At 42.6% G+C, this 12,077-nt stretch overlaps 1 protein-coding gene across 1 annotated transcript; it reads left to right on the top strand.

Moving 5' to 3' along the window:
- Positions 1-1,760: 1,760 nt before the first annotated feature.
- Positions 1,761-11,828, top strand: LOC146960832 (voltage-dependent L-type calcium channel subunit alpha-1D-like; the record flags this gene model as incomplete). Its single annotated transcript, XM_085772019.1, has 8 exons — positions 1,761-1,995; positions 5,429-5,503; positions 6,942-7,029; positions 7,700-7,726; positions 8,190-8,350; positions 9,012-9,237; positions 9,344-9,551; positions 11,664-11,828. Coding segments are annotated over 8 exons (1,164 nt in total), but the record flags the coding sequence as incomplete, so codon positions are not given.
- Between the last annotated feature and the right edge of the window lie 249 nt (positions 11,829-12,077).

Raw genomic sequence — 12,077 nt, 5'->3', positions numbered from 1 at the left:
CCTAACTTTTGAAAGCTCTGTGAAAGTTGCATGAAGAGTAGCCCAACATTTTGTTGCTACAATTTGTAAATTCTCCGGTCGTCTCTCTTCACCTCAGTCAGGTAACAATATTCCCCATCTGTGTTTTGCCTCGAGTTATCGTGAGATTTCAGAATGAGATTTCTAGCATGGTGAGATTTGGACACAGATCACAACAAACAGCGACAGAGACAAAGACATACGTTCATTTCTTCTTTCTAGTATGCTGTCGGACGCTCATTGTAACTATCTGAGCCTTTCAGTGCGAAAAAAATGCCCGTTTATAGGGCGCACTTTGACGAGAGCCACTTGCCCGGTTGAAGAGCGTTAGCTGGGCTGCAGGCTGCCTGCCTGGCTCAATACTGGAGCCACCTCAATAACTGCATTATCCATCACTCACGTATACAGAAAAACATATGAAAATAGGGCCCAGGTTGAAAAAAAAAACCGAAGTTTCCCTTTAAGTTTGTGGTTGTAACGTGACAAAATGTGTTCAAAGGGTTTAAATACTTTTGCAAGGCTCTGTATGTGTGGTAGAAAGGTGCAGACGGTAACTGATAGAAATATACCTTGAAATATGAATAACTTAGAAAGGTTAAATGTATCCAGAATTGGAATATGTGTATTGATTATTGTTTTTATGAAAATATCAGGCTCAAACCTTCAGAAAGGGCTGCCAAAGGGCTGTCTCAAATTTTTGGGGCAAAAGTCGACCGTTAAGGGTCAGTCTGGAGCCTTGAACACGTTTCCTAAGTAGTTTTTTGAGAACCAAAGTACCAGACCGATCTGTGGGTCAGGTGAACCGTTCCACCCCTATAAATGAGTGCATGGACCTTCACAGCCTTCACACAAACATTCTCAGATGATGAATCAATCCTAGGTTACTCAAGATAAAATTTAGTACACTCCACACTGACCTCTGCGGGTGTCAAACTATCACGTCCTTTTCCACGGCAACTGCAAAGTGAGCGTCTCCTCCTCCTCCTCCCCCCCGCCGCCCCGCCGCATCCCCGGCCCACCCAGCCTCCTGAGAGAGAAATTAATCTTATTCCTCGCCCTTCACTCCCTCTGCGCTCCTAAGCTTTCTCAAACCCCCGGTTTGCTTTCCCAGCTCTGTGGAATGGGGGTGGGGTATTACAGTAGAATTAACTCCGGAGTCAACAAGGTTAACATAATCATCAACTCAGACATTCTGGCGGTTTAGTCGGCTGCCTGAGACCAGCCTGGTCCCTTATCTGCAGCTGCTTTCCCATCAGGTGTTTTTGTTTTGAGTCAGTTCTTCTCACATGTTTGACTCTTTCTTTATTTGATTTTTCGAGTAATAACTAACAATGTCACATAATGTCTACTAGACGCTCACATATTGCAGTTTCTGCATTAGTTGTTTTATATAATGTATGAATTCTGATGCCGTGCAAACGTTGCATGTCTTCTGAAACCATCTGTCCACCTAAATAGTCTTTTGTGTATGATTAAGATGCTCACCCGAAGGATACGCTACTGTACTGTCTGGCTCTAAATATAGCACTGTGTTGTCTTTCCAAGGTATACATCTCCCTCCAGTGGCTAGGTTTCAGAAAAACACACAGGCTTTTGATTGAAGTATGCAAATATAGAACCCCCTAGAACAGAACATAGACAGGGATATCATTATCCAGTTTTCAGGTGTGAAGACTTGTTTCACCATTTTGTCGTTTGCTGTGGAAGTGTGTTGTGCTCCTTGTTTGTGTTTTTGATTATTTACACGCTCCTGTGTGCTCGTACGTGTTTGCGTGTTTCGTCTGTGCCTGTGCCTCTGCGACCTCAGAGAGTTCTCCAAGGAGAGAGAAAAGGCCAAAGCTCGCGGAGACTTCCAGAAGCTGCGTGAGAAGCAGCAGCTGGAGGAGGACCTGAAGGGTTACCTGGACTGGATCACTCAGGCCGAAGACATCGACCCCGACAACGAGGACGAGGCCGACGAGGACAGCAAGCGCAACCGTAAGCATCTTCTCCCGCTCCCTCCTTCATGTCACACCCAGCGGAGGGTTGTTATCCTCACTATGATGATTAGGCCTAGTTTTGTATAATCAGAACAACGGGTTTAAGTGAAAAGAGAGTGAGAAGTTTTTCAATATCTTCACGCTATTTAAAACAGAATCAATGTTTTTCCCTGAGTTCCTGTTTCTATTTGGGGGTAATGTGCTCTATTTTTCTTATTGCCCCAGTTAACTGGTCAATCATGTTGAGATGGATGAAGCACAGATGCAGAGGGTTATAATTACAAAGCAGAAGATCCAATTCATTAATGACAGGCCTTCTCCTCTTTTAGCCCCGTAATTATTTTAAATGAGTAAATTATTACGCAATTCATTCAAATCTTAATTGTTCTGATTAAAGGGATAGTTCAACATTTTGGCAAATTTGACTACTGCCATAATCCCTATAGTAGGAGTAGGTTCATTACCTTTAATTATTGGTGCAGGCTGTTTTTAGATTGGCAGATTAGAGACGCATTTGCATTGAAAACAACTCCACCTTGTAACGTTGCATTATTATCTCATAGCGTGGTGAATGTGCAGGTCACAACTTGTCCACCAGAGCGTTTTGGAGTTGTTGGATTGTGTATTTGATGAGTTTAATGAGGGAAATGCGAAAATACCGTGCGCTGTGCAGAGCTCACGTCTCTGCTCCGCCAGTCTAAAAACAGCTTGCACAGACAATTAAAGGTAATGAATCTACTCTTCAGACAAGTGGGATTATGGCAATAGACAAATTTGCCAAAATGTTGAAACATCCCTTTTTTACACAATGCAATGCTGAGGTTTTAAAAAGCACTCTTGGGAATTGTAGGAAATGACTGACTGAAGTGGAAGTAGATAATGCATGCTGATAACACACTGCAGGTAAAAGTTCAGGTCCATGTACAGTAATATGACAGTTAAAAGTGTAACATGACATCATACAGTATTAGCACAGGTGTTTGTGTTGTAGTCTGTAACACTTTTTTTGGGCACAATATACACATGCCCACATATGCATGCACTGACGTGACGATCCAGCCTTCCTAGAGGTGTTCCAAATAAACGTGTGATGAGTGTTTGAAGCAGTCTGCACAGGTTTTATCTCCACCCTCGATGTATGTCACTGATGGAAGTGGAGCACGCCGTGAGTACCGCTGGAATTCATCAGAGAAGGAAAAAAGAAGAAAAAAAAACATATTACTTGAGCAGGAGAAAAACTCTTAATCCAAATCCTCTTTATATAAGCAGCACACATGATGCAGACTGCAGCCGCTACACCTTATATGTGGAGCATAGGATCTCCGGGTTTCTTGCGCTCGGCCCCTCCTCCCACCCATCCCCGCTGCCTTCTTAATGTACTGTGTGTCATTTATTGTTGCCTCTCCCACCTGTCTGTTCCCTTCAGTTGAACCGTCACGTGTTGTGTTAAAGGGATATTCCGGCGGAAGTTTAACCCATGGTCTAACACACCGTGACACTGAGTAAGACCCCCCCCCTCCTCGAGAGATCAAGTTTGCCGAGCGCTAGCTTCTCTAGTTGTAGCAACTTCAGCAAAGACAGCACAATACCAATACACTGCTGTTGATTCCTCCACCAGCAAACCGCCATCAAAAAAGCCACTCATAGCTACAAATAATGCTCAGAACAGCACCAAACTTCATCAACAGTACAAACAGAGTCCCAGCCCATGATATGAGGCATCAAACACCCGCTAGCTTTGCCTGGTTTCTATTGAAAAGAGACCAGGCAAAGCTCTCCTCCAGCCGCTTAATGCAGAAGTCCTGACGAGTCGATTACCGAATGCATCAGTGTTCCTATCTGTCTTCCCTCTCTGTTTCTAACAATAACTAGTGAGTGTTGACAGACAGGGGAGTGAACAAAGCTGAGTTGCTTAAACTATCACAGTCAGGAAAGCGTGCTGCATTTTTTGAACTAAACATGACTTGACTGGACTCCTTACTTTTCTACTGCACTCGGTTATCGACTCGTCAGGGCTTTTGCAGTAGTACAGAAAGCGGCTGGAGGAGAGTGGGTGAGTTGTGTTTTCGTCTCTTTTCAATAGAAACCAGGCAAAGCTAGCAGGTGTTTGATGCCTCGTATTATGGGCTGGGACCCTGTTTTTACTGTTCGTGAAGTTTGGTGCTGTTCTGAGCATTATTTGTAGCTATGACAGGGTTCTTACGGATCCTCAAAAAGTCTTGAAAGGCATTGAATTCATTAATCTAAAAACAAGGCCTTAATTGGCATTAAAATGTCAATCAATTTTAACGTCTTAAAAATGGTAACACTTGGTAAGTGGGATTTTATGATTATAATTAGTCTCAAATCTCAAAATAATTGGTAACATTCTGACAGAGAGAAGTTAGTGGCGGCTGTCACCGCTAAATCTCTCACCGGCACCAGCTCCCGAGTCAGTTTTTTTTCCCCCAGTTATTTTAATCACTTTAGATGGAAACATACGAACGAGCAAACGTGTCCTTTTTAGTTTATCATCTCCTCTCCACAACTATACAGCTGTTAAATGATGTCACTCCCCCCAATTATTCATGTAGCAGTTGCTTTACCTTGGACCACATAGGAAAGTGGGTAATATTGTCCCTAACCCTATGTATGTGGTGACATTTTTTTCTTTTTTTTTGCATTTGTGTTTATTGTGAAGTCTGTCTTAAATTTCATTTCAAGTGGCATTAAAAACGTCTTAAAAATTCTTAAATTTAACTTGGCTTAAGCTGTACTAGGAACCCTGTATGAGTGGCTTTTTGATGGTGGTTTGCTGGTGGAGGAATAGACAGCAGTGTTTTGTTATTGTGCGGTCTTTGCTGAAGTTGCTACAACTAGAGAAGCTTAGTCTCTCAGGTGGGGGGGGGTCTTACTCGGTGTCACGGTGTGTTAGACCATGGGTTACACTTCTGCCGGAATATCCCTTTAAGTCAGATGTTTACTCTCTAATTTACAGTCGTGCCATTACAGCAAACATGTCAGTTCCCAGGTAAAGGCTCTGTGTTCTGAGGAGGCAGGTCCATGCTGCTTTTCTTCAACATCCATCCTGGCTTTTTTCGGTGTCTGTCGATGATACACGGGCCCCTATTAACATGTTATCATGCAAATGCTTTAATTTGCACTCTAACATGTTAGTACAGGGCCTTGTCACCTGCAGGCATTTCCTGTGACTAACAGCTCTCCATGTCATTCTTCTGCCCTCCTCAGTGTCTGCAGCCCCCGTGGCTCCTGCTGCGCTTGTCATTGTTGGATATTGATATTTTGAATACTGTTGTTGTCCTGTGGTGCTTGTGTGCTCTGACCCATTTTGATAGCAGCCCATTCTCGCCCTCCCTCCCTCCCTCCTCCCCATGTCCCTCTGCTGTGCCGTTGTGACTGAATGCATGGGCTTGCATGCATTACACATGAAGGGGTGACCCTGGCTGACCTTACAGAGAAGAAGAAAGGAAGGTTTGGGTGGTTCAGCCAGTCGTCCGACACTCATGGTAAATCCTGTGGTTTCCCTCCAGTGCTCTATAGCTACTGTTTATATGAATGCGTGTGTGTGTATGTTTGTTTTCTCACGTAAATATATATTTAATTCTAAATTGATCTCAAACCAGAAAGATTATTAGACCAAATACTCAAGAGTGTTATTTTTTACAAATATGAAAATCCACTGTATTTTCTGCTATGTAGTGCTCATGAGAAAAAAAACAGACGTCACATTCACTTAGTCTTTATTTGTCGCTGTGTTCTTCACAATATGTTATTGGACAATAGACGGAGCAGGGAACTAGAAAATCAATTTCAAAGCAGCAGGTGCTCAAAAGTCCTGCTGGGTGAGTCTGTGTGTGTGTGTGTGTGTGTGTGTGTGTGTGTATGCGAGTGTGTGTGTATTTGTGTGTAATAACTCATCACTATGTGCTTTATGATTGTGTTAAACCTTGTGTTTGAGCATCACAGCCTTTCAGTTTTTTGTCCACTCCCTTTTTTCCCTCCTGTCCTGTCCCCTTTTCTTTTCTTTTCTTTTTTTTTAAGGTCTACTGGTTCTAAATGAAAACAGCCTATCTTGTCTCTGTTCAGTGAGCCCGATATGGAGCAGTAATACAACCGTGCGATAGCAAGGCACACCCTGTTTCCATCCCATGTCCCATTTCAAAAGCCGGGGCTCAGTGTGAATATAGGAAACAGGGCTAAACCCAGATCACTACTCCGGCAGTCAGCACTATTTTCAGGGCTGAAGCTGTCCGACCACTCAGGAATCAAAGTCAACACGTCTACATAAGCTAAGACGCAGCACACAGTACACACACACACACACTCACCACGCTCCCTCGTACGAGTTAAAGCACTGAGACGCTTCACACTGTTAATCATCATCTGTCTGCACAGTCTTTCCAAAGCAGCGGCAGTATTTGGAGTGTAGCATTTCAGAGACAGCTTTAAGAGCTCTGTCCTCTTTCCCCGGCTCCTTTTCTTCCCTGCGCTCCTCATTGTGTGCATCAGTCAGCCCCTGTAGAGCAGCTGTCCACTCGCCTGTCCCGTGTCAGCTCCCTTTCAGCACTTGGTAAATGATACTGATGATGACAGTGATGCACATCCACACTGCTTAGTGCCCTCTTTTTTCGTGAGGTCGTTTTTTTTTTTTTTTGCACTTAGGTTTTGGAAATATGAAAAAACAAGTTTCACATAAAAAAAAAAAAAAACACTACAGGTGTGATGCACATGGATTCAAATTTTGTACAATATCACCATTTGCGTTTCTCTGTGATGAAACCGGCGAGAGTTGCCCGATGCGATGGCCGTGTCCGTTTGATTTCTTTGCACTCTCCTCCCCGCTGGAATGCGCTGCACCGTGTCTCTCTGAAGAATCTTGTGCCACTGCGAAGTGCATGGGATTGTTTTTCTTATTAAAGTGTCTGCTTTGTTTTGCTGCCGCAGCGAGCGTCCCAGCCAGTGAGACGGAGTCTGTGAACACCGAGAACCAAAACGGGGAGGATGAAAAGACTCCATGCTGCGGACCTCTGTGGTGAGAACATACAGCACTATGCACAACAAGGACACTGTTATTACATAGAAGTTCAGTCCATCAGCTCTCTGTCCTCTCTGCTGTCAACTTTGCTACAGAGATTTACAATACTGACACATCTCAATACAGTAGAGTAGATGATGGTGGTCAGCAGTCTTCTCCATGATAATAAGAGACCATTTAAAGGAGGTGTTTGGAGTTAATCAGCTGATTAGAGTGTGACATCATTAGGTTACAATAGTGAAATGTTTCACTTTATTCTATTTCTTTGAGATACTGAATTTTGGGTTTTCATTAAATGTAGCCATAATTATTACAATTAAAAGAAATAAAGACATGACATATTTCAGTCTGTGTGTAATGAATCAACTGAACTACTGGAATAAATCAACTTTTCCATCATATTCTAATTTATTGAGATGCTGTACAGTATGGCTCTCACAGGCTCGCAGTGCAATTTGATTTAAAGAAGTGGTCAAACAATTAAAGCAAACATCTTACATATAGTACATGTTCATATTGACTTCTGTCTCATTGCTTTTGATCTATTGCAGCAGGACATTATATGATGTTGTGATGAAAGAGTAATCTTCACCTTCAGTAACTTAAACTTATACAACAAACATTCTGCATTTGTAAACTGACTAATTCTTTTTGTTTTTGTTTTCAGTCAAAAGATTTCAAAGTCAAAGTTCAGGTCAGTATATTTGTGGGTCTGTGTCTGTGTTACAGTGAGTTTGTTCCTACTTTACATTATTCAGGTTTTATTTGTAAGCGCTTAGCTTTCATTTTCCTGTATTTTAATGAGACTGGATGATAAATCTGTTTTTATTAAGTCAGCATGTACTATATGGTATTTTTAGAGAACAGCCTTACGTAGTGTTTTTCAGCTCATTTATTGTACAGTATGACTTGCAAAAAGTGCCGGTATATCGATGCAGTTCCCTTGTGGCCCTTCCCCTTTACTCCACTGCATTGTTATTATTAATGGAAATTAAACATCCTCATTGCTTTTGTTTTAAAAAGCACTGAGGCCATGTTTTTATTATTTTATTTGGACATTACAAGTTAAGTGACCAGGGCTAGGGCGCCACTGAATCACAGAATGAGTCATAATGGTTTGTTATTGTTTGTATTAATGTCGCTTTCTCCTCCTGCAGTCGGCGCTGGCGCCGCTGGAACAGGTTTTGCCGCAGGAAGTGCCGGTTGGCTGTCAAATCGGTGCCTTTCTATTGGCTGGTCATCATCCTGGTGTTCCTCAACACCCTCACCATATCATCAGAGCATTACAACCAGCCCATGTGGCTCACACAAGTGCAGGGTATGAGCAACACTGCAGTGGTCATTAAAGTCCCAGTACTCAGCGGGAAATGTGCATCCACTTTTATTATACTATTATATATTATGTAAAGATTAAATACATATTTTCATCATCATGGCACAATTCATTATTTTCAGGTTTTCTTAATTTTTCATGTCATTGTGATCGCATTATTTTTTAATTATTATTACTTATTTGTTTAATTGAGATTCAAATAACACACATATTTGCCACTGCATGCAATTCGTGTAGAACCATTTTTTTTTTTTCAGTGACTTAAGCTATTTTACAGTAAGATGCCACATAAACAAAAGATAGCAGATGAAACAATTTTACAACACTAACAGTAACACAATTAAAAAAAAATATATATATATATATATACTGTATATATATATATATATATATATACACACACACAATCAGATGAAGGCTAAATTGATTTAAAACAGATGTAGCACTTTTAAGGATGGATGTGATCACACTGAAAAAGGCACAGCTCAGTCCTCTGTGCATCTTTAATGTGAGTTTGGACTCTGAGAACTGAATAAAAATGATGAAATGTATGACCTGCTGTCTAAGAGTGTTTTACAAGCAGTGGCAGTTCTGGCTGTAGTTTAACACATCTCAACATTTAATTTGCCTATCTTGAATCTTCCAGATGTGGCCAACAAGGTGCTGTTAGCCCTGTTCACATGTGAGATGTTGGTGAAGATGTACAGTCTGGGGCTGCAGGCCTACTTTGTTTCACTCTTCAACCGCTTTGACTGCTTCGTGGTGTGTGGAGGAATCACTGAAACCATTCTGGTCGAGTTGGAAATCATGTCTCCCCTTGGTATCTCTGTGTTCCGCTGCGTTCGCCTGCTGAGGATCTTCAAGGTCACACGGTATGACCCTTATCGTGCTGTGTTTGTGTGTATGTGCGCTTTTTATACAGTGCGAATGTGGAGTTGAGTTCATCTCCCGTCTCTCCTCTTCAACCTTGCTTCGTAGGCACTGGCAGTCTCTGAGTAACCTGGTGGCGTCTCTGCTCAACTCCATGAAGTCTATTGCTTCCCTGCTGCTGCTGCTCTTCCTCTTCATCATCATCTTCTCCCTGCTGGGCATGCAGGTGTTTGGTGGAAAGTTCAACTTTGACGAAACGCAGACCAAGAGGAGCACCTTTGACAACTTTCCCCAAGCTCTCCTCACCGTGTTTCAGGTATTCACCTTCAGATCATAGCTCAGCAACACAGTCACTCTCCTCTCTGTGGCAAACAACAACTTAGAACAAATTATATTTATGAGGTTTTACAGACTTGAAGGCTAAAGAGACAGGCCGGCTGACATCTCAGCTCATTGCAGATATACGTATCACCATCTGTGTGTGTGGCCTGAGAGAAGACTGCAGCAAAACTTCCAAACTAGGTTTAAAGTCCTTTAGAAACAATGTCACCACTGCAAAGTTTGGCCACCAGAGAGCAGTGACAAGTAGATTTTTTTTAACTGTATTATGTCTTGGTCACAGTAATCCAGTATCAGTCAATGAAGGCAATCACAGTGTCTTTTTGTATTTGCAATGTTGTGTCAGGTTCAGTATTTATATAGTAAACCTTAGAAATGTTCTGGGAGACTTCTGGGTGACTCAGCTTTACAGTAGTTGTCTATCAACTATTCTGTGTATGGCTGAAGTTCTTGTGTTTTATTTAAAGGTTGAATCTGGAGTTTTTTGCCCAAAAATAAATGCTAGACTTATACAAATGAAATCCGTCTTAATCATCACCTTTGGGCTTCTAGTCCTGTGTGGTGGTGACTGTGTCTGCAGCGCCCCCTCCCCCTGCCTGTATTTTGGTCTTTTGCTTTGTTGACAGCCAATGACAGAGCTCAGGTGAAGCTATACGTGCAGCTAGTCTGGCGCTGCTTAGTGGCTGTTTTGGTAAGCAACTGCAACCAAGGCGAGAGAAACGGGCCTTTTCGTCAAAATAAAAGCACCAAGCTAATAAAATGCCGTGAAACCTTTTAATTTAAAGGGACAACGAGGAGTTTCTATTTGGTTATAAAAAAGTCTCACGTTAATGTGGATGAATCTACGCTACCCACACTTGTTAAAGGGGAACTAAACCCCTCAGTTTTGGATGACGTGCTCTAAGCTTGAAATTCAAAAAATGCCTTGATTATGGGCGGGACTCCAGGATACTCTCCGATATCCGAGCTGACCAGCGTTTCTTTACTTTCGGTTTCGTGGCGAGTCATGACAACAACGCTGCCGAATCGCCGTTTATGGTCGGAACTACGACAGTATTTGATCGTCTTCGAACCTCTGACTTTAATTCTTGATGAATGAAAACATGAGTCTGTCTTGCGCTAAAGAATTTTACGGTGCACGCGGAGGCTCATAAATGTAGTGTGAAAACACTTCGCTTTTCCAAAACTCATCGTTGTCCCTTTAAAGAATATAATTTACAAGAAAATCCCGAGCCATAAAGTTAACCTTTTTCTTTTATTGTATTTAACTGTATTACAAGTTATTGTCTATTTTATAAGTTTTATGTTGGTGAACACTTTTACTTTGGTGAATTTGGTGAATTGCGGATCCGCTCTCTAGACCGGAACCAGAATGCAGACAAAATTCTGAGTGAACAAAAACCAGGCTCTTCTCCTCTCTGTATGAAGAGCCTGGTGACACGTTGCTGACATGCAGCAGAGTAGGAGGGCTCAGGGCTGCTAGCCCCACTAGCCCGGATGTTAGCCAGTGCTAGCACGTCTCTCTCTCTCAGCAGCAGCAGTCAGAAATACAGTCTGAGTGAAGTACTGGAGCCAGGATGGATATCCGTATGTCACCGACAACTAAAGCCTTGGGTGGTAACAAGTATGATATGAGGGCTGTTGTGGTGAGCTAGCTCAATGCTAACTTCAGCTAGCGGTAGCGGCTAGCATCCGCCGCTAACACCCTCCCCCAGCTCACCACAATGGCCCTCCTGCTCCTTACAACATAACACTGGAGGCTCCCATTGTTGGTGACGGCCGAGTATCGGCCCACGGCTCCAGCACTTCACTCAGACTGTATTTCTTTTCCTTTGCGGTCCTGACAACTGCTGCAGTCTGGGGCAGGAGGCTGCACAGTTGAGCCAGAGAGGAGGGGCCCAGTTTGAATGTTTTGTTTACAAACTGCAATGAAAAAAACTCCAGACTCTACCTTTAAAGCCCATTCATTTATTTTAAACCTTCACTACACCCACTCAGCAGGGATTTGAAAGTGTGTCCTGCTCTGTGTTAAACAAAGTGCTGTCACCATATTTTTTCAATAACTGTTTTCATTTGTGATGGATTTTAGATCCTGACTGGAGAAGACTGGAACGCTGTTATGTATGATGGCATCATGGCGTACGGAGGCCCCTCCTCCTCTGGGATGATTGTTTGCTTTTACTTCATCATCCTCTTCATCTGTGGAAACTGTATCCTCACTCACTCACACTAGCACAACTTTGGCTGTGACACAAAGGACCTGGGGCCTCATTTATCAAAAAGGGTGTAAAAGTGCTACTAATATTTCACGTACGGCGAAAAGCCAAAAATGGCGTACACCCAGAATAATGGGTGTATTGGGTGTCACCACCACTACTTCAAAAACCCCTAGCGGAAACACTGTGTTCTTCTAAATGTAATCCGTGCTCCTCTCTCCCTTGCACACCGCAAACCTCTGACTCAGCAGCTGTGTCGCCAAATCCTCCTGTTCTTTAAAAAGGGT

Source organism: Trachurus japonicus, unplaced genomic scaffold, assembly GCF_045865225.1.
Source record: "Trachurus japonicus isolate A0001 unplaced genomic scaffold, Traja_1.0 AP029950.1".
NCBI lineage: Eukaryota > Metazoa > Chordata > Actinopteri > Carangiformes > Carangidae > Trachurus > Trachurus japonicus.
The sequence above is the reverse complement of the archived record's forward strand: the minus strand, read 5'-3'. Positions and strand labels throughout refer to the sequence as shown.